The sequence below is a fragment of the Monodon monoceros genome, unplaced genomic scaffold (assembly GCF_005190385.1).
Source record: "Monodon monoceros isolate NGI ecotype Baffin Bay Population unplaced genomic scaffold, NGI_Narwhal_1 Super_Scaffold_5, whole genome shotgun sequence".
Lineage (NCBI taxonomy): Eukaryota > Metazoa > Chordata > Mammalia > Artiodactyla > Monodontidae > Monodon > Monodon monoceros.
The window spans coordinates 59,918,611-59,941,951 of record NW_021703782.1 but is presented as its reverse complement, the minus strand read 5'-3'; the positions used below and the strand labels follow the sequence as shown (position 1 = coordinate 59,941,951).

General features: G+C 40.8%; 1 protein-coding gene across 1 annotated transcript in view; it reads right to left on the bottom strand.

The window, feature by feature from the left end:
* LOC114884591 (histone-arginine methyltransferase CARM1-like) overlaps nucleotides 1–22,873 on the bottom strand; it is a 262,834-nt gene extending 239,961 nt beyond the window's left edge. Inside the window, exon 1 of the mRNA XM_029203636.1 lies at nucleotides 22,696–22,873. Within this exon, the coding sequence (XP_029059469.1) occupies nucleotides 22,696–22,873 (178 nt within the window). The remainder of the gene's footprint in view (nucleotides 1–22,695) is intronic.
* Between the last annotated feature and the right edge of the window lie 468 nt (nucleotides 22,874–23,341).

The window sequence follows — 23,341 nt, the reverse complement described above, 5'->3', positions numbered from 1 at the left end:
GCTAGGCACTTAATTTTGCATCTATTTGGTTTGTTTTTCTATTCTTCCCCCTAAATACAACATTCATTAGAGGAGGAACTCCGACAACACAAAAGAAAGCCCTGGTTGTCTTCGGAAAGTCTCTGGGGTGAAAAATCTGAGGTTGGTAACTTTTCTCAGAAATGTATTCTGTTTAAGAAAAATCTTGGTGATTATTTCTTCATCTTTCTTTAATATAGCAATACTTATTTGTCTCCAAAAGGATTTGTTTCTGTTCTTCTGTACACTGGCTTATTAGTTACAGCTTATTTTTCATTCCTGAAATGCTGTCAGATAATTTACTAATAAACACTGTCAGTTGTTTTTAAAATGCTACCACTAGGGTGTAACCAAGAGTAAATACTAAGATTCTTTATACATAGAGGGAAAAAAAATAGAAAATTTTCCAACTAAAGTAACTTAACATGTCTAGTTTATGCCAATAATGAGGTTAATAGGAGAGTTCTGTGTTCAGTTATGAGGATATATTGATGAAAAAGCCACAATTCCTGAGTTTAGGATATAAAAAGCCACAAAAGACCATCACTCTAACCCTAGTTTTATATTTATGTGTCAAGTTGACTGGATCATGGGGTGCCCAGATACTTGGCTAAACATTATTTCTGGGTATGTCTGGATGAAATCAGCATTTGAATTGGTAAAATCAGTAAAGCACTTTGTCCTCCCCAATGTGGGTGGGCATCATCCAATCCACTGAAGCCATGAATAAAACAAAAAGGCAGAGGAAGCAAGAATTCAACCCTTCCTGCCTGACTACTTGAGCTGGTACACTGATGTTCTCCTGTCCTCAGCACTCCTGGTTTTCAGGCCTTCAGACTTGGGCTGAATTACACCACTGGCTTTCCTGGTCTCCAGCTAGCAGACAGCATATCGTAGCCTCCATAACTGCATGAGCCAATTCCTTATAATCAGTTCTTCATTCATATATATATATGTATATACGTAAAATATATATAAATATTTCCATATCCTACTGGTACCATTTCTCTGAAGAACCGAGACTAACCTTGAGGTTACAAGGCAAACTGAATTCAAAACCCCCTGAGGAGAGATGGGAGATGCAAATTGGCAAACTTAAAAACATTAAGTGAAAGATTAATACATTTTTAAAGACTGAAGTAGACTAGCACAACAGTTTAGAATCCCTGGAAGCCCCAGACACGAGTGGAGCCCTTACCCACTCACCAACTCTTTTCTATGGGCCTCCACAGTGCTTATGAGAAAGACTGAATGCAAAGCGGGAAACCTGAGAGCACCTGATGTCACAGGGTGCAGAGCCTGACAAGGTATGAGAGTAGAGCGGGAGCATCTAGAGGAGTTAAATGTCTATTACGTCTCTGGAAATCATACAACTGTTTTCCTCTCTAGCTCTATTAAAATAACAAATTAATGAATTTTCTAATATTCTTACAATGAAATTTTATTGAATATTTTTTAAATATTCTGTTGGAGTCTGTTTACTTTTATTGAAGACTTTTTTCATCAACAGTCATAACTGAGATTGGTTATAAATTTTTATAACCAGTAAATTTTTATGCAGTCTTTATCAGTTTGTGGATCAATGATAAATATGTCTCTTAAAACAAATTTGAAAGATGTCCTTTACTCTACTTAGGAATATTTTAAGTATTCTTTATGCTACTGACCTTTAAAAAGTTTGGTAGACTTCCCCTGTGACACCATTTGGACCTGGTGCTTTAATGGGGTAGCCCTTTAAATATTTCCTCTATTTTCTTCTATGATAATTGTTCTGTTCAGAGCTTCGACTATAATTGTTCTGTTCAGAGCTTCGACTTCTAAAAGGGTCAATTTTGTAAGCTGCATTTTTAAAATTATTTGTGGTATTTACTTTCCCAGTTTTTTATTTAAATTTAGTACAAAGTAGTCTCATGAGTTTTATAATTTCCTTTTAATATCTATTTCTCCTTGTCAATTCTAGTTTTGTGTATTTGTGCTTTCTCCTTTTTCCTAGATTAGGTTAGCTAATGGTTTCTCTCTTTCACTGATTGTTCTTGAAGAACAAGATTTGGAAAGTTTTTTCATGTTTTCAACTTTCTAACTCATTAATTACTACTTTTAATTTCTTCTGTTTTCGTTTGTTTGAGTGTTATTTTTATAACTTTTGGGTTGGGTATTTATTTCTTTTCATTTTTATTGATATGATAATTTAATGCCATAAATTCCCTCTGACAACTGTTTTAGCTATATCCTACGGACTATGATAGGTCAAGAGGTGTTTAATTGTTTATTTGCTTTGCTTGTTTTTAAATTTCCAAGAAGACCCTGTGTTTTAAAAATTTTGTTTCCAATTTCTATTTTTATGCTAATAACCTTAAATGGCTTTTAGAGCAGTGATTTAAAAAAAGTTTTCAAAGTAATGAAACTTTAGATCCCCACAAGACAAAAAAAAAAAGAAGCAAAGCAAGCAGTGTGTTTATATCAATAAAATGGGAAGAAAATGGAGTAAAGGGTCTAGGTTCTTGAACAGACAAAAAACTATAATGAGGGACTTCCTTGGTGGACCAGTGGTTGAGAATCCACCTTCCAGTGCAGGGGACGCAGGTTCACTCCCTGGTCGGGGAACCAAGATCCCACGTGCCTCAGGGCAATTAAGCGTGCATGCCGCAACTACTGAGCCCACGTGCCACAACTACAGAGCCCCCAAGCTCTGGAGCCCATGCGCCACAACTAGAGAGAAGCCCGCATGCTGCAACTAGGACTCGACCCGGCCAAAAAATAAACAAACATACATACAGGATTTATTTTTTTAAAAAAAGAACTATAATGAAAACTAGAAACTGCAAACATTGCAGAGTCAAATGCCTAATCACCAAAAATGCAGGTAAGTTCTCAAAGAGAACTGGAAGAGAGAAGAACAAATGCAATGATAAATAATAGCTGACATTTGGCCTCAAGATCAAAGAAACAATAGGGATGATGGGAAACAACAGAGACAACAGGGACTGAGGCGACCTGGAGATCACTTTTCCATCTAAAAGTGACAGCCCTTATGTTACTCCACCCACACAGAAGCTCAGGGCCAACATCGTAAATCTTCCAATTCTTAAAGAGAAGCTGAAAAATCCAGACTTTCATACTAAATCTCTCCCATTTTTAAATGGTGGCTATTAATTCAATTATAAATTTTAACATTTGTTTAAAGAAAAAGCCAAGCTGTTGAGATTAGACAGTAAGATATTCTGTCTTCTCTAAGAAGTTTGAGATTTCAGAAATGGAGCATTTCTGATAGGTAACAAATTCTAGAGTCTGTCGCCAGACCTTCCAAAACCCAGTTGTCTCCAAGTGCAGGCATTATTTCTGTGAGAGCTGTGCACTGCAGCATTTCCGCACCACCCCGCGCTGCTATGTCTGTGACCAGCAGACCAATGGTGTCTTCAATCCAGCGAAAGAACTGATTGCTAAACCGGAGAAGCATCGAGCTGCAGAAGAGGGTGGTGCTTCCAATTTCCCAGAAGACCTGGATGAAGGTCCAATTCCCATTACTTAATTTTCCCATTATTCTCAAATCTCAAAATAAATGTTTTGTTGTTTTGGAAATCTTAAAAAAAAAAAAAAAAAAGTGTGGCCAAGGTAGTGCATGGCCAAACTGAAATGAAAGCTTGAGGTCACGGAGGTTACCCAAAGGCCATAAAACTACCAAGGCTCATGAGAAGATGCAAACTGGAGGGGACAACTGTGAACAGGTACCATGGTCCTTAAGGAAGAGGTTGAATGACCAGAGAGGCTTCACTAGGGGTGGTTGCTGAAGGTGGGCACAGCACGTTCTGGTAGATTTTTAACTCACCTCAAGGTGAAATATGGGCCCACGGTGTAAAGTTGTGTTACTGACCACAAAGGCTGTTGGAGGACTTTGATCCAAATAGATCACAGTAGCACCATGTACAGCCTTATGAGACATACTAGTAAAATCTTTACTCGTTTGCTAAATATTAAGACCAAATTGACTAAGTTAAATTATGACATTTACCCAGTTACAATCATTTGGTACCTCTGTGACTCTCCACTTTTCCTAGAGATAACCAAGTTCAGTTCATAATTCTTCCCATTGTCCACGTAACCAGGATATTCAAGCTAGGAGACACTCATTTAGAGAAGCCAGTTCAGGGGTTCCTAAAATGTTTATGCTGTAGACCCCTGTGGCAGTCTGATGAAGCCTATGGGTCCCTTCTCAGAACAACATTTTTAAATGCATAAAATAAAATTATTAAGAAAACTAATATTGAAATAGAGTTTTCAGAATATGATAATATATTAAGAAATGCTTTCCTTATTAAGAAATTAAATAACATGATTTAACTGTGGTTCTTAAAACTACTGTAATTTTAAAGCAGTGACATGCATATATTTTGAGGCTGCTGCAACTATTGTAATATCACACGAAAACATCTGTGATTTTATTAGTGATAAAGTTTAACGCTAACATTACTGTGGCTTGTTACCTACATTCAAAATTGAAAGAAATATTAAATTTAAGTGAGAGGTCAGTGAAAATAAAATAAAAATGTATCTTTTCGCCCATTCAAGTTCACGGACCCTCTGAATTCTACCCACAGTCTGCTTGGCAGTCTATGGATCCCAAGTTAAGAATCTATGAAGAGTTTAACTTTTTCCATCCTTTCACCTAAACTGGAATTCTATTCCCCTTTATTAGAGAATAGAGAAGCAAAACAGAGTCTGCTGTTTCCAATTAACATTGCATATTCACCCAAGATGGTGGTCCACACAAGCAAAAAAAAAAAAAAAAAAGTAAAAATCCTTTGAATTTTACTTTACAAGTCTCAAGCCATGCTGTACTGTAGATTTTCTGATTAATTTCTTACAGTTCTGTATCATGCAATTATTTATCCCTGGTTATTTACATACCTTTGCTTTACACTTTTTATTCACGGTCAATAAAAACCTGTTCTAGAGTTCCTCATGCAGTCATACAGTCTTTTAAAGATGTCATCCCTTTGTTCTTCACTGGAATTATGCACAATTATTCTATGAGAATGTCAGTTTTGATAACATCCAAATCATGATGACCATCTTCAAATTTTGAATCTTGGACCACAGTTATGTACACTTCCTGAAACCTAGAGTACATGTCTCCAAATGCCCTGGAGTCTTCCTGCTACAATAGAGCCATTTTTATTCAAGATTCCCATCACTTTCACATCTCTAAATAATGTTTCTCTGATGTGTAGAATGGATCAATTATTTTGCTTTCTAAAAAAAAGAAACTGTCAACCAAAGAAATCAAACATTTACTCATTGTAATATTTGTACTGATAATTCAAGTTCCTCACCAGTGGATACACAGATAACAGAAACCTCTCACCACTCCTACACCTAATTGGTGATCACTGCCAGGCATGCAGCATCCACCCATGATTTCCACTAGGTCAGGAATTCTATGACACACTCCCCCCTTGATATCATTCCAGCCCCCTATTTCATTCTCAGTCAAAAGCTTTCATGCCACCAATCCTGAGTTTGTGTGTTCCCGTGAACACAACATCCAAATACTCAGAACACCTGCACTTCCTTTCGAAGAGCTTACAACATCGCTAATTATTAGAGGAATGCAAATCAAAGCTACAGTGATTTGTAAAACTCACACCGGTCAGAATAGCCATCATTAAAAAGTCTACAAATAACAAATGCTGGAGAGGGTGTGGAGTAAAGAGAGCCCTCCTACCCTGCTGGTGTGAATGTAAATTGGTACAGCCACTGTGGAGAACAGTATGGAGGTTCCTCAAAAAATGAAAAACAGAGTTGCCACATGATCCAGCAATCCCACTCCTGGGTATATATCCAGAGAAAACTATAGTTCGAACAGATACAGGCACCCCTGTGTCCATAGCAGCACTATTTACAACAGCCAAGACATGAAAACAACCTAAATGCCCATCAACAGATGAATGGATAAAGAAGATGTGGTATATATATACAACAGAATATTACTCAGCCATAAAAAAGAATGAAATAATCCTATCTGCAGCTACAAGGATGGACCTAAAGATTATCATAATAAGTGTAGTAAGTCAGAAAGAGAAAGACAAATACCATATGATATCACTTATATGTGGAATCTAAAATATGACACAAATGAACTTATCTATGAAACAGAAACAGACTGACAGACACAGAGAACAGACTTGTGGTTGCCAAGGGGCAGAGGGGGGAAGAGGAGGGTTGGATTGGGAGTTTGGGACTAGTAGATACAAACTATTATACATAAAATGGATAAACAACAAGGTCCTATTTTATAGCACAGGGAATTATATTCAATATCCTGTAATAAACCATAGTGGAAAAGAATATAAAATAAATACATATATAACTGAATCACTTTGCTGTACACCAGAAACACAAAATTGTAAATCAACTATATGTCCTTAAAAATTTAAAGGTTTTTTTAAAAAACTGCAACTGAAGAGCTTATTTTCCTTGGAAGAAGTGACACCCTTCCAACCCATCATAGTCATAAATGGAGCAATTTATACTTTTCAAACCTCTTGGAATGAACCCAGAAAAATCTAATGCAATTGAATAAGCTAACTCTCAATCTAGCGGTCTTCCCAATATGTCATGTTGTCTCATCTGAAAGTTAAGGATGGATTTAATTCATATGGTCTCAAGCTACTTATTCAGTGACCTTTTTGTACTATAAAATGTTCAGAAGTTTTTTTTTTTTTCTCACACTCACAGTTTTTTTAAAGTGTCTAAAGTATCATTATTATGATGATACATAGTGGCGGGAGCAAATATTTCTTAGATTTCAAATTCATTGTAGTTAGCCATGGTCATTAGGTCATCTATATTTAACTCCAAGGTCCAGAGGAATATTGAGCTACATTTTTTACTCAGTCTCAGAGGAATAATTTGACTGCCCATAATTATACTGAGATAATGTACCACAAACTCCCACTAGAAGGCACTGGTTATGTCTACTCAGAGAAAAATGGTTGTAAATTCAAAGAGTGAATTATCCAGATACTGATTTTCTGTTTTAAACAACCACACCTACATTATTTCCAAACATGAACGTAACTCAATGTTTTACATGTTAGTTTCCTATGGCTGCTGTAACACATTACCACAAACCCGATGGCTTGAAACAATACACATATAGCCTCCCACAGTGGCTTGAAACAATACACATACAGCCTCCAGGTGTCACCAGGGCTGTGTGGCCTCTGGAGGGTCTACAGAAGAATCCATTCTTTACCTCGTTCAGCCTCTCCTGTTCCCTGACTTGTGGCCACATGACTCCAATCTCTGGTCCCCTGGTTAAGAGTTACAGTAGATTAAGCACTTTTTAAGCTTACGATGTTCAAACATCATAGAATTATTGTCTTCTACATTTGTTTCTCTCAGAGAGCTATAGTGTGGTTGTGCTTTTCATCTGAAATACAGTTTCTCTATCTGAAGACAAGCAATTTCAATTTCCTTATTTTAAATTTATATTCTGCTGCTTTACTGAATTCTTTCTATTACGTGAAAAAGTTTTACCATTGTTTTCCTAGGGTTTTCCAGGTACATGATCATATTATCTGCAAATAGAAACAATTTTACTTCTTCTTTTCCAACTCTTATCCCTCTAATTGTCTTGGCTATTACTTCTAGGACAAGGTTGAACAGTAGTACAGATAGTATGAGTATTTTTCTTGTTCTTAGTATTAGTGGAAGTGCCTCTAGCATTTTCCCATTAAGATGCTGGCCTTAAGAATGAGCTACATATCTTTTATTAAGTTGGATTTTGTCCAAAGATTTTTTAGCATCTCTGGAGATGTCTATATGATTTTTTTCTCCTTAGATCTGCTAATGTGGTGTATTATTTTACTGGATTTCCTAATTGTGAAACAACCTTGCACTCCTGGAATAAATGCCACTTAATCATGGTTTATCAGTTTTTTATTGTGGTGTTGGATTCTATTTGCTAATGTTTTATTAAGTAACTCTGCACCAATATTCATAAATTATATTGGTACTAATTTTCTAATTATAATTTCATTAGCTTACTTATTAAAAAAGAATTTCAATACTCTCGAATAAATTATAGAGCAGTGGGTTTATCTGGTCTTTGATGGTTTGGAAGAATTCCACTGTGAAACCATCAGGATCTGGTACTTCCTTATGAAGTAGCTCCCTTATAACCTTCTCTATTTCTTTGACGGAAATTAGTCTGTTTTACCTTCTGTTTCTAACAAAATCAATTTCTTTAGGACACTGTTTATTCCATACAGGTTTTCAAATTTATTTGCACAGATGTTGGCAAAATTGTCTCTAATGATTTTTTTTAATTCTTCTGTTTTAAGTGTTATTTCTTCCTTGCCAATTCTTGTTTTGAATATTTATACTTCTCACTAGGTTAGTTAGTAGTTTGTATATTTTGCTAATTTTTTCAAAAACCATGGCTTTGACTTATTGATTACATCTAATTTTATTTATTATTTTCCTCCTTTGTCTTTTGTTTTTGTATACATTTTCTAGCTTTTTGAGTTTGGAATTTAATTTGTTCATTTTCATTGATAAAAGTGTTTAAGACGATAAATTTTCTTCTAATCACTACTTTAACATGTAACAAATATAACAGATTTCTCTATCCTCATCCCCATTTTTAGTGTTAGATGTACAATGAAATACATTAAATTCTCATCACCAGCCCTTCTGAAGCTCATCTCCTCATGTGTTAGTGGGAGTCTGACAGATACACAAGAAGGGTCCTGGTTACAAATTCCTGAGTTCTTGCCGATGTAAAAAACATGACAATGCTGTTCTACTGCTGACGTACTTTGTATTTTGTTTTTTAAAAACAAATATTATGTTGTTTTTGAATGTCTAAAGCCACGCAAATACCTTTGTAAGATATTTTATCTTTTTGCCATGTAACTCTAAGGACTTTTTAAAAAAGCTTTATATAATCTATTTTACTGAGATAGGTCTCAGAGTTAGTTGTTATGGGTCAATATTCTCTGATATCTAGTAAGCCTTTTTAATATGTAGATTCTGACCTTTTACTTGCAAGAAATAAGGATTTTTTAATTATAGTTTTAAATATTAATTCTGTTCCATTGTTTTGTGTATCTTTTTTCAGGGAATCCAGTTATACCTAATTGGATCATCTTTGCCTACATTGCATTTCAAATACTTTCTCTCTTACCTTTCTATTTCTTTTTCAATATCATTTTTCATTCTCTTGGTATTTTCCTGACTTTCTTTAATGCTCTTATTAGGTTTTCATCTGAGTCTCAGATACCTTAGGGAATTTTTTAAATTAGTCTTCATTGGTTATTATTCTATTATTGGTCTATTATTGGTTTTTAAATTTCTGCTTCAAATGTTTTTTCAAATCCTCAAAAGTTTGAGAATATTTTATTTTATTTCATTTAGTTGGTAGAAATTTCATCAGTTGATTTAATTTGCTTCTCACTTCCTGCTATATTTTTAAGGTAGTTACATACAAATGAAGACTGTTCACACCTCTGCATTTCTATGTACAGGTGGCTTGGAGTGGTTTAAGAGATGCCTACTTTAAGAGTACACTCTTCTATCAGGGTACTAAAATGTGGTAGATTTACTGGATGGCTTTTTAAATTATTTTAAATTTTTTATTGAAAGATTCTTTAAATTCTATAGTGCTTTACAATTTTCCAAAATAACAACCTTTTTTTTCCCCTACCCCTATATTCGCCCCCCACCCCCTCCCCTCTCCCCACTGGTAACCACTAGTTTCTTCTCTGTATCTCTGAGTCTGCTTCATTTTTGTTTTATTCACTAGTTTGTTGTAATTTTTTTAGATTCCACATATAAATGATATCCTACAGTATTTGTCTTTCTTGGTTTCACTTATTTCACTTAGCACAATGCCCTCCAAGTCCATCTATGTTGCTGCAAATGGCAAAGTTTTATTCTTTTATGGATAAGTAGTATTTCATTGTATATATATACCATATTTTCTTTATTCATTCATCTGTTGATGGACACTTAGGTTGCTCCCATACCTTGGCAATTGTAAATAATGCTGCTATGAACACTGGGATGCATGCGTCTTTTAAATTAGTGTTCTTGTTTGTTTTTCGACATATACCCAGGAGTGAAAATGCTGGATCATATGGTAGTTCTATTTTTAGTTTTTTGAGAAACCTCCATACTATTTTCCACAGTGGCTGTACCAATTTACATTCCCACCAACAGTGTAGGAGGGTTCCCTTTTCTCTACATCCTCGCCAACATTTGTTATTTGTATTCTTTTTGATGATAGTCATTCTGATAGGTGTGAGGTGATATCTCACTGTGGTTTTGATTTGCATTTCCCTGATCATTAGCAATGTTGAGCATCTTTTCATGTGCCCGTCGGCCATCTGCACTTCCTCTTTGGAGACATGTCTATTCAGTTCTTCTGCCCACTGTTTTTTGTTTGTTTGGGAACAAGGCTGAAGGGGTGGGGTTGTTTGTCCTTTTCTTTCTTCTTTTGCCTTGTAGGATCACAAATGTGCTTTCTTTTATTTCTCTGCAACATGTGGCTTCCTAAGGGTGCCTCTCCTGTTATAACTTCTCTTCTCCTGAAGTGTTACCTTTCCAAAATTGCTTCTTGACACACTGTTTGCAATTTAAGTTTCTTTCCTATTGTCATTTTCCTGATCTACAACATCACCTTTTTTCTTTCCAGAATTTTCACTCTTAGAGTGGACTTTCTTTTTACGGTGATAGCTTTAGGTCGATATGAGGCCTGCTACAAGTTCTTCCTTCTCTATTTTATGCAACTTTTCAGGGACTGCCCTTGTAACCTATAAGGGCACACAGCAGGAGGATGAGAGAGAACTCACTGAGACTCCATGTTTATTTTTGCAGTTGCAGGTATTTTGAAGTTTGGACAGTTTTCGTCTTCTTGTTATGCTGAGAACATGAGTTTTATTTCTTCTTGTTATTTTTGTTTTGGGAAGAGGATATGTTGGGAGATTGAGGTTTATACCATCACCATTACCTCAACTACTCCGCAAATTAAAATACTTAATAATGTTGTACCACCACATAAAATACTTCTAATGACTGTCAGCTATGAGAGTTCTCTACCCTTGTCATGATACATACCCCAAAACATGTTTATTAATTCTCTAGTAAATTAGAGCATATAATCTCATGCCCCAAATAACATAGGAAGACTGGGCATCTCAGAATCACAGAAGACTTATATGTACATGTCTGTCCAAAAAAGAAGAAATCCCCCCCCTCCGCCACATAGTTAACTAACTGAAAGTGAAAAAAATATGAGACAAAAAGAAAAAGCAGAAATGTTAGGGAGCAGATACATGGTAAACAACTATCCAATAAGAGACTTTTGCTATGTGCCTCAGTCTTTTTCCAAGTGTAGCAGGCCATCTCCCATTAATTTGCAATATTTATAAATACCTTGGGATCTGCAGTGTCATTAGTTGGACTTGGTTAGGCTGACAGCAATGCATAAAATTTAGATTCACATTCCTCTTCCCTGCCCTAATTTACGGATTTTCATTCATCTTTTATTTTCTGATACCCACGATTCAAGACGTAGGTATTCTCTCAACCCTGTCCACTATCTATCTCCATGTCTTCTTTTTTTTTTTTTTGGCTGCGTTGGGTCTTCATCGCTGCTGCGCATGGGCTTTCTCTAGTTATGGCAAGCGGGGGCTACTCTTTGTTGCAGTGTGCAGGCTTCTCATTGCAGTGGCTTCTCATTGCAGAGCACGGGCTCTAAGCGCACAGGCTTCAGGAGTTGTGGCACGTGGGCTCAGTAGTTCTGGCTTGAGGGCTAAGAGCGCAGGCTCAGTAGTTGTGGCGCACGGGCTTAGTTACTCTGCGGCATGTGGGATCTTCCTGGACCAGGGCTCAAACCCGTGTCTCCTGCATTGGCAGGCAGATTCTTAACCACTGCGCCACCAGGGAAGTCCCTCCATGTCTTTTAAAATATACGTTCTAAACCCATGACTGTGTAAATGTCAAAGTTTGTGAAATATATTTTAGATAATGAAATAAAACGTGGCTAGTACAGAAAATATGGCTAGTATAGAAAATAGTATTGCTGGAGTGAACCAGTTGTTTATCCCCTAAGATACAATAAACCCACAGTGAGCACTCTAGCTTCCTTTCTTCTTCCCTCCCTCCCTTCTATCCATCCACCAATCCATCCACTGTTCCTTCTTTCTTTCTCTTTTCCCATCTTGTCCTAACTTCTTTGTTTCACTCTATAAAACTTCACTGTAATTTCCTGTATTTGAAACAGCAGCTCACTCAGTCTCCCCTGGGAGTGACTTCATAAAAATGCTTCCGTGTCTGAACCTAAACACAAGGCAAATTTTATTTTCAATAATCTCTTCCCTGCATTCCTGCAAAGAAGAAAAGCTAGCTAAGCCTTCCAGACAAAGAAATGAAGTCATGATGAAGTAAAGCTGACTAAAAACTAAACAGAGGTTCCCACAACAGGATCTGCCTTAATCATAAATATGGGCCTCTGCCATCCAGCTATCCAAAGCAAAGCAAAGGACCTACAAGCCAAAAGCACACTGGAACTGATTTTCTGTTCCATCGATTAGCGAAGCTCTGTTGAGAGATCTCCTATACTTTGAGATATGTGCTTCAGCTCTACAATTGAGCGGCAAACTCCCTGAGAGCTTCACGGCAGGACTATATGCGATAACTAATTTTAAAAAGCAGGATTCTTCACCTGGTGTTTAGCAATTTGTGTTAGAAGCACAAATATATTCTCTTCACACAGGTCCACAGCAAGTCCAGAAGAGACAAAGACACTGATGCTTTCTGACTGGTACTGGAATGTATGCTTGGTAAAAGCAGTGACTTTGTTTTAGTCATTCCTTGTGACAGGCAGACTCTGAGATGGCCCTCAATGGTCCCTGCTTCCTGGTATTCATGCCACTATGGAATTCTCTCCCATCGGGTGTGGAATGGCCTACTGGCTGACAGACTACGACAAAGGGCATGGCTGTCACCTGCATGATTAGGTTACAAAAGACTGAGAATTTCATCTTGCTGTCAGACTCCTTTCTCTCTTACTGGCCTTGATGACACGAGTTACCATGTTGGGCAGCCCATGTATGGAGGAACTGGAGGGGACCTCCTGCAAATGGGCCACAAGGAATCAAGGCCCTCAGTGAACAACGACTGATGGATTGAATTATGCCAATAACCCACACAAGTGGGCTTAGGAGAGGATCCCTCCCCGGTCAAATCTTTACATGAGACCTCGGCACAAGCAGCGCCTTGACTGCAGCTCTGAGAGATCCTGAGCAGAGGACCCTGCTAAGCCATGCCAAGACTCCTGACCCTAGAAACAGTAAGACAAGCAGTGTGTGTTTTTAAGCCACTGGGTTGGTGGTTATTTGTTACTCAGCAATAGATAACTAATACCCGGCTACCTGCCCAGCACCTTGGACAGTGCCTGGCTCATGAGCAGTAAATATGAACTGCATTAACCAATAAATGAAATTAATTCCCACCACTGATATGCGGAGCATTACCGAGGAAAGTTAGTAACCTATTCATCACAGTGCTGCTGTGCACAACACAACCAGGTGAACAGACTCGATTTTCTACAACAAACATTCTAACAAATGCAAGTTTCTAAAACCAACATATAGTAAGTAGATACAATTTCTCATAGCAAACATGTTAAATAAGCTTTTCAGTAGTCGTAAGACCCTCAAGGTCGACTTATGTTTCCCAGGAGATAACAATAAACTTTCTATAGTTAAAAACAAAATATCATGGGAGACTTTTTTTCCCCTTCACAAAGAGACTGGCCAGGAACTCAATTTCATGATGACAAAATTCAGAATACGCGTAGCTCTGATCCAAATAGTCCTTCCACCTGACCTGACAAGTGCTCTTTATTCTTTATGCCTTCATGGCTCCTAACTGGAAAATATGCTTCAACCTTCTCCTCACATTCTCAAAAGCATTGGGGCCAACCTCTTCCCTTCTTCTCAAGGTTTCTCACTCAATACTCCTGTGATTGTGGCCTGTGATTCCAACTTCAGTTTTAACGAAGAGTGAGTAACTATTTTAAAGTCCCTCACTACACATTGTGATAATTGCTATGAAAGCGAGAGGGCTGAGCTAAATGGCGGTGGATGCGGTAAGAACAGTGGGCACTTAGCCTGGTGAGAAACATAACTTTCAAACTAAAGGATGAGAAGGACCCAAATGCACAAAGGGCTGGGATGGGGATGTGGACATGGAACAGCATTTCAAGCAGAAGGAACAGCACATAAAAAGGCCCTGAGAAAAGATCCGTCAGCAGAGAGGTTGACAGCAGAGAGTTAGCCATGTTCTGAATATGAAAGACAACTATACACAATGAATCTATTGCAATCACAAAATATACATGTCCTCCAACAGTCCTGCAGGAAGTCCAGCACAGACAAAGAATCCTGACGCTTTCTGAATGGTGCTAGAATGTAAGCTCCACAAAAGTGGCAGCTTATTGTGACAGCCTGGAGGGGTGGGATAGGGAGAGTGGGAGGGAGGGAGACGCAAGAGGGAAGACATATGGGAACATATGTATATGTATAACTGATTCACTTTGTTATAAAGCAGAAACTAACACACCATTGTAAAGCAATTATACCCCAATAAAGATGTTTAAAAAAAAATAAAAAAATAAAAAAAATAAAAATAAAAAAAAAAAGTGGCAGCTTAGCTTTACAACTGCTTGTCAAATATCTTTGCATTATTTTTATCTGGTAACTTTGACTCCATTTACTTTGGAAATTAATTGAAGTCATTTTGAATTTTTCCACTTTTTATTATTCTGTTTATTTTCCCCATTACTTTATGAGGTAAAACTTATCTCAGCTTCCAGGAGAGAAAACCAAGGTTCAGGCAGGTTCAGTAAACCTACCCAAAGTCATGAAGCCAGTAAACCTACCCAGGGTCATGGAGCCAGTAAACCTACCCAAGGTCATGGAACCAGTAAACCTACCCAAGGTCATGGAGCCAGTAAACCTACCCAAGGTCATGGAGCCAGTAAACCTACCCAAGGTCATGGAGCCAGTAAATGGGGGAATCTGATCTGGTTGATCCAACCACCTCACCAGCCTTATCATAAAACAGAGGTTCAAATGGTGAGAAGCAATTAACAAAAAAGGGTCACAGAATTTTATTTAGATGGCTGGCCTGGAATTCAGGAAACCTCATTTCTGTCTAAAATACGCCAAGAACAATACTATCAGCCACTCTACCCGCTCCCTCAGGTTTCTAAGCTCACTGAAGAATCCAGCTCCCTCCAAGCAACAAGCAAGTGTTTTCTCATCCTATGGGTTTGCAGCTAGACATCCAACTTTATCACAGGCTAAAGACCGGGTAGCTAAACACAAGATGGTATCATGGAAAGGGGAAGGTGCTCAGGTTTTGAGGACAATATACCTGGAACAAAATGGACCAATAAAATAAGGGACCAATAAAATAAGGGTAAATAAATATTATTTACCCTCCAGGTCACTGTGAGGCTAGAGATAATGCGTGTAGCACCTACCACGAAGGAGTAGCTTAGCTAAATGGAGGTAAATATAATAATTAAAAAGTGATCTGGGATACCCAGCCATCTCTCAGACCTGAAAAAAAAAGACCTTATTCAAGAATATAAGGGCGTTCCAGTGAGCAAGGAATCTGTCCCTATTAAAATGCTAATGCACTGGAAAAACCTAACCTCCTCAGCTTTTACCCACAAATCTTCAGGGTGAAACCCTGGCAAAATAGAGAGGGAAGTGAGGGGTGTGGGGAAGGCTCCCAGGCACCGGGGATTTACAAGGGAGGAAAATCCTGGGAGGAGGAGGCTACTGACGACAGAACGCACTCCACATGCTCCAGTGTGCCAGGGTTAAGAGAGTGCATCACCTGTGACCACAGGAGGGGGAAAGGAGGTACAGAAGGAGTTTCATCATCAGGATGGTTCTAATCTGATACATTTTTATAAGCGTCATCTTTTCAAGTAATTATCTACTTCCAATATCCTGTGGCCAGTCACAACACAAAGCACAAATATGACGTCAGTGATATTGCTTTTCTTCCCCTTCAACAACCTCTTTGTTTTGAATAACAATTCTGAAAATTACGGGCAACTATGCTATCTACAGTTTATGCACGAGATCCCCATGCCTCTTTTCTCTTCCCGGGGCACTAAGTATTAATCAGCGGATTGCCTGTCTTTGGACTAGTTTACTCATTGGTACTGATCACAGACCACAATTTAGTAAGACTATTGAAAACGGGGGAGGAAAGGGATCTTAAAGGGTCTTTATTTGGCCAGGAAAACAAGTCTCTTCATCTATTTCCACTTCTGGTGTCTTTAGACTCAGATGCACAAGGGCCTTGAACGGTTTTCCATTTGTCATCCGTTCGAGGTACCGTTACTGCCTGACAGAGGAAGGAAACGCTTTTTCTTCACTGGTATACATCCCATAATGCTGGAACACAAAACCAGGTCTAGCTGAAAGCCTCAGTTTCACTGCATTAAATATCTTCCTTGGAAAGCTATAATGAAATCATGAGAGCACTGCTTCTGGTAAAATAGCAATGAAGAAAGGAGTTACTGGGCAGGATTCTGACGGTATTTCACATCTTCAAACAACTCTTCAGGGCAACAATATCGAGATAGTTGCTAGGATCAAACAGCAGCAAGGTCAGATGTGCCCGTGAACAGAAGGAATACTACTGTTTGGGGGAGAGGCTACTGTGCTAGAGAAATATGTAGTTGTTTTCCAAATAGTTTAGATGGAGGCGTGTTAGGGTGTGCTGCATTTGTGACTGCTGGGGCAGGCAGGAGGGGGAGTTCTGCATTGCTCCTCCCTCATGTGTCCACGTGACGGAAGCGCCACTAGCGCGCGAGAAGACTGCTCTTCACTGTGACGGAAACTGGGGTATGAGAGGCGGGGCGCAGGGTGCTAACCACGCTGCAGTGTTTCTCACAAGGAAGAACGTCCCCAGCACAAATGTTATTTGTGCCCCACTGAGAAATGCTGTGCCCCAGTGAGGAGTCTAGCCTCCCTCCCCACCCCCGCCCTGTCTCCCACAGGGTTCTCTGATTTGTGCCTTTGGGAGCAGGATAGGACCTGCTCACTCCGGCCCCCTCCCTGCTTGCTTCTTGGTCTGCTGCTTGGAGAAAAGTTATTCTATGGGGTGCTCACCCCAAGTGGGAGCAAGTTCAATTTATAAGAGAAGAATGAGAAAGCCCACTGTGGTATACATCCAAACCCATGCCCTCTACCAGCTTTTTCAGTAATTGTGATGAAGAAGGCTGTTATTGTAGTTCCTGCAAAACCCCATTAGTGAGAATGTGAGTGTGAGAGTGTGTGAGTGTGTGTGTGTTACACCCTACATGACCCAGATGGTCTAACTGGCAGTTTTAAAACGCTGCCCCCAAATTCTTTGATACTCCTCCCATAAAGAGGCGGGGTCTACATCCTCTCCCTTTGAGCCTGAGCAGGTTAATAAATGCTTTGACCAATAGAGCCCGACACAGGTGATGTCAGCTGACTCCCACGCATGCATCACAAAAAGGAATGCAGCTTCTGCTTTGTGTGCTGGAAAATTCCCACTTGGAGCCAGAAGTCTCCCTGGTAGAAAGCCCCAGCGTGAAGAAACCACGCAGGAGGAAGCCACGCCATATGCAGAGGTCACCTGTAGTCTCCATACTGACAGCCTCAGCATTCTAGTTCATGTCCAAAGGCCATCTACTGGCAGAATTCTTTCTTGCTCAGGGAAGATCGGTCTTTCATCTATTAAGGCCTTCAACTGATTTGATGAGGCCCACCACTTTCGGGGGCGGGGGGGGGGAATCTGCTTTCCTCAAAGTCACCAATTTAAATATTAACCTCATCCCAAAACACCCTCACAGAAACATCCAGAATAACGTTTGACCAGATATCTGGGCACATGGCCCACCCAAATTAACAAGCAAAATTAAGCATCACACCAGCCCAGATGCAAACCCAGGTGAAGGAAGCCTTCCTAGATCCCCCAGACCAGGCTGGCCACCAGCTGTGTGCCAAGGAGTAACCTGTCAATGCCACAAGGAGCAAAGGAATCACCCAGCCACTCCCTGCCTGGTTTCTTAACCCACAGAGTCTGTCTGGGAGCATTATAAAATAGTTATTTTAAGTCACAGAGGTAGCTTGTTATGCTCCAGTAATAACTGTGACGCTAACTTTAACTTACGTTCCTCCCCCTCCCCCTTAACAAGCATCAGCTACACTGGCCATCTCAAACACACCAGCTCCTTCTAGCTCCAGGGCCTTTCCACCTGCTGTTCTCTTGGCCTGTGATAGTTTTCCTCCAGCCCGGTGCTTAGCTGGCTCTTTTCATCCTTCCTGCCTCAGATCAAAGATTACTTCCTCAGAGAGGCCTTCCCTGACCACACTCTCTAAATCAGCCTTCCTCTCAATGTCTCTGTTTTTTCATTCTGTTCGTTTTCTTTAAAACATTTACCTCAATCTGAAATTATCTTGCTGTGTCTTTGGCTATTGTCTTCTCCCAATTAAAACATGAGTTCCATAAAGCTGGGTCTTTATCTAGCCCCTGTATTGCCCATACAGTGATTAGCACAGAACAGATGTTCAATAAATATTTTTGGAATGAAAAGTAATTAATGCTCATGTCATACATAGGTGACTGACTTCCAGATTCTGTCCCTAGACCTCAGTTTACTAACACTTTTATCACAGACTGAATGAAGGAAAATTAGTCCTCCCATGTGATACAAAGGATATGCTTCTCTGACGTTTCTTCTCCCTCCTCTAATGAGATGAGCAACCATGAGGGGACAAAAGACCTAGCATCCTCTCACAACCTCTCAGAGACAAAAACCACTGCATTTTTATACTGGATTATCAGTGTGGCTTATTTACATATTTTCCAAACTCTTCCAGATTAACTAAAAGACAACTCTAAACTGAGGAAGGGAGGAAAAGTTCTCTCTTTTCTCCTGGAGATCCACTCTGCCTTTAGCCTTTGCACAATACAGTCTCAGCTCTTAATTTCCTCCCCCAGACCCACAGCACGGGGCTTACAGAGACCCTGGAGAAAGGAGTGAAGAAGAAGCAGCCTCATTCCCCACTTTTTTTTGGTTCCCCTCCCAGTCCCAGTTCTTTAATACACTTGAGGTATGAAAACAATGTATATTCTTCCCCATCACCTTAACTCAACTCCTGACTCACAAGCCCTTCCTACCTGCAGCCACCCTCCTCTCCCAGCAGGACCCAGCCCCACCCTATATACTTATTAATTCCCTTGTATTCTGATTCTCCCTTGTATTAACCATGTCTTTTCGTTTTGTATTCTGAGGCTTTGACATTAGGGGCCTTGCTGATGCCGGGAGAGAGTGCCCCTCCCAGGGTAAACCAATTCCTAAAGACAGTAAACAACAAACCTGCAAGCACACTTTTCAAATATAATCCAACCAATCCAAAGCCCACACTCCAACCACCTGCTTTATTGGGCCGTCACACTCTGGGCCACTATCCACTTGCCCTCATCACCCCAGGGCCAGATACCCGACCACTAGGGAGAGCGTGTATGCACCAGAATCCACTGGAATTGTTCAAACTAGCCAATCTACACCTGCCCACCCGGCCTCAGCCATTCCTTCCCACAGAAAGCACGGCGAAGGCTCCTGCCCACAGCTGCCCAGCTCCCCCGCCTCCTGATGGACTCCAGCGCTTCTCTTCACCCCCCCCCCCATGCTGTGCCCTCTTCTCTTGAGAACTGAGTAACAAACTATCTTTTCAACGGCAATTGGCTCCTGATCTGTTGACCTTACTATACCTCCGATTGTCTGTTAACTCACTATATTTTAAAACATCCTTCTAGACTGTAGGTGAAGCCAGTGTCTTAATCATTTGGGAGACAGCGCAGAGCCTGCACTCTCAGTACTCAGTATTTTAATTCTCATTTTAGCAAGATTTAAAAATTCTTGAATTAAATCACTGACTCGCTCAAGAAACATTTATTGATGCCTTGTGTGTACTGTGGAAGGCTCTGGGGGTAGGAGGATGAACTAAGCATGCAGGCAGGCTCCTGGCAGGAAAGGGGCTCAAAAAATTGTTAAGGAAAAAAGGAATAGATGAATGTCTTCCCAGACTCCACAAGCTAGAGCACATTACTGGCTGTATCCCCTGGTATGTTCCCCTCATAAAATCACTGTCAATTTTGGAGGGATTGAAAATAAAACTGATTTGTCTTGTTCTGTTCCATTCTTTACGTGACAAACTATTGAGGCCAGGAATCTAAAAGATTTTTCCAAGCTATTATCAGATTTCATTAAGCTTCCTTTGAAACATCTTCACAAAAATACAGCCTAGCTATTCCTCAGAACAGCCTGAGAAAACTATTGTTTTGGGGACAAGACATAATATTATTCAATAATTATTCAATAATTCAATAATATTATTGAAAACAGTCAACACTTACTGATCTCTTAATATATGCCAGGTATTGCATCAAGCATGGTGTTTGCATTCTTCTATTTGATCCGCATAACATGTGTATTATCATAACACATGTGTATTATTTTACAAATGAAAAAACTGAAGTTAAGTAGGATGAAAGTTTTGCTAAATGTAGCACAGTTATAAAAGGGTCCAGGCAGTGTTACTCCAGAATCTACTTGTTTAATAACTAATTCTAGATATGAGTTAAGAAACTATACAGTTTTCTAATGGTACATTGCTTAGGCCCTTTCTTATAATCCATTAAAGAATTTGGGCCAATCTTTATTCCAGGAGAAATTCTACCCTTTCAAAATGCTGCTACTAAATGTACATTATTTGAGTACAATAGAATGTTTCTTCTAATAGTTCATTAGGATTTGTTTGTAAGCTGCTCTGCCTGCTCACCTCTGCTCACCATCCACAGGAGTCTAGTTGGTTATATAGTAAAATGAGCTACTTTTAAAAAAAACTCCAGAATTGTTCTCCAAAAACTCTCCATAAAAAAGTGGCAAACCTTAGTAACTGTGTTCATATACAGAATGCATGTTAGGACTCAAGCTGTTAGGAGAGCGAGTTCTCTGCTTTTTTGTGAGTGAATCTTTCCCAAGGAATTTAGTCAAAATCTTGTGGCAATGACTGCTTGCCTTAGCTTTAATTATTCTTTTTATTTCCATTAATTTGCTTTAATACATACCACACAAGTCATCTCCAGACTTGATGTGCTACACCGGGGGAAACTTACTCCTCTCTGTAAGATAATTATATCCTCATAGGCCAGGCACTGGGTGTGCTCTGGGGAGTCTACAACTTCAGTCACCTTGAACCTCTAATATTTCTTCTTTTAAGGCACTTTTGTGGAAAAGCCACAGGACAGCAAGTACCATGTATATCTCAAATCTGCTCTTCTGTTTCTCTCTATGTATGGCTACAGATTAAACAAAATTACCGTAACAGGCAAACTGAACTCTTTTTCTGGCACCCTGAGTTTCAGAATTCCCAGGAGCAACACTGAAATCTACTTCTCTTTTCTTCTCCTTTCCAAAAGAGAAAGCAATGAGCTGCTGAGTAAGGCTTTTGATCTCTTGCCCAACCTCAGGCTTCCTAAAATACTGGTCAAATGATGTTTAATGTTTAAAGACCCAAACCTCCCTATCCCAGCCTAGAGTAAAGGGAGAAGACACACGTGAAGGGTTTCTTTTACTCTACAACAAGCAATTTTTGAGTGCCAACTATGTGCCTGGATCTGTTCTAAGGCCTTAGAGATGCAGCAGTGAATCGGTATCCTAATTATCACTGAGCAGGAGGTCAGTACTTTAAATTCCCACTGGAACCAAACCACAACGCAGAACACTTTAAACTCTACACAGCGCCTTAGAAGTTAGGGTCGGAAGAAACCTGAGGAGTCCTAAAAGACTTGCAGCTGCCTCAGGCTCTATTCCCTACGCGTATTAGGACCAGGTACTTAATATGAGCTGCAGGAAAGAGATGTGACCCCCTCATATTTATATGCAAAGTTTGGTGCGCAAGTATACACATTTTCTGGGGCCACGTTCTAGACGTTTCCTCGAATTCTCAAAAAGGTCCGGGATCCCACAAAGATTAGCAGCATTCCTTTAATATACCCACTGCTCGGCTCGAGGAACCCAGGGGGCTGCACTTGCACGTCCTTGATAAAGATCACCTTCTGAACCAAAAACTAATGCCTGGTAGACACCACACAAGCCGCCCCAGGGGCTCAGACTGCTGCACACCCGGCTCAGTCCTTCCTACACCCAGAACTTCGCCCTCAAGAGAGCTTCAGGCTGGAAGGTGGCCCACTGCCTCGGAAAGGGAGCGAGGCCCGGAAGGAAGGAGACATAGGTTCCCGGCGAGGAAATCACGCGCCTCACTTTGGACAACCTATAAGTTATGGCCGAGACTAGTTCGCAGAGCCTGTGTGCCCCGAGCGCCAAAGTTTCTCTGAGCGCAGTCAGACACAATTAGATCCATCTGGGCCTCTTCAGCACAGGCGAGGTAGCCCCGCACTTCCCCCCCGGCGAGCTGTCGTGCGGAGGGGGCGCACACCTGCTCAGGGCCACGAGGACCGCACCCCGCGCCCCCTCCCACGCACGCGCCAGGGTCCGCCACTTCCGAGCGCGACTCGCGTGCGTGGGTCGCGCCAGTACCTCACCGTCAGTCACCGTCGCGTCCGCCTCCTCCCCTGCCGGGTGCACCTCCAGCCGCAGAGACTTCGGGTTGGGAAGCGAGAGCGGCCCCGCAGCGAAGAGCTGCTCCTCGGTGACGAAGCGCAGTTGCACGCGGTAGTGCCGGCGCGCCGGGATCCGGACGGGAGCGGGAGCGTCAGCCATGGTGCGAGCGCCTCTACCACAAGCCCGAGCGGCGCCGCCCCGCACTGCTCCGTGCGCCCAGAACCCGCCGCGGGAAGGGGAGGGACTTGGAAGCGCCGCACCTTCCTCACCTCCGCCGCGAGTTCGCTCTTCGTCCGCCGGCTGGGGCCGCCCCCGCCCCCTTGCGCATTCGCTCGCAACAGCCGGTGTCCGGCTGCCGCTGCCACGTGGCGACCCCCGGCACACAGGGTCGCGCGGTAGCTGCGCGGGAGGGTGCAGCCATCCCACGGGGCCGTGGCTCCGAACGCACAAGTTTAGAGAGCACGCGAGGCACCTGGAGGCAGTTGGGGTTTGTAAGCAGAAGGGTGACACCTGCTGTTCGCTGGTACCGCTCGGCGGGCGTGGGCGTCGGTTTGGAAATGGCCGCCGCCCGAGCTTCTTCTGGGTGGCCACTGGTTCTCGGGCGGGTTCTGGGGCTCCTAGCGCTCA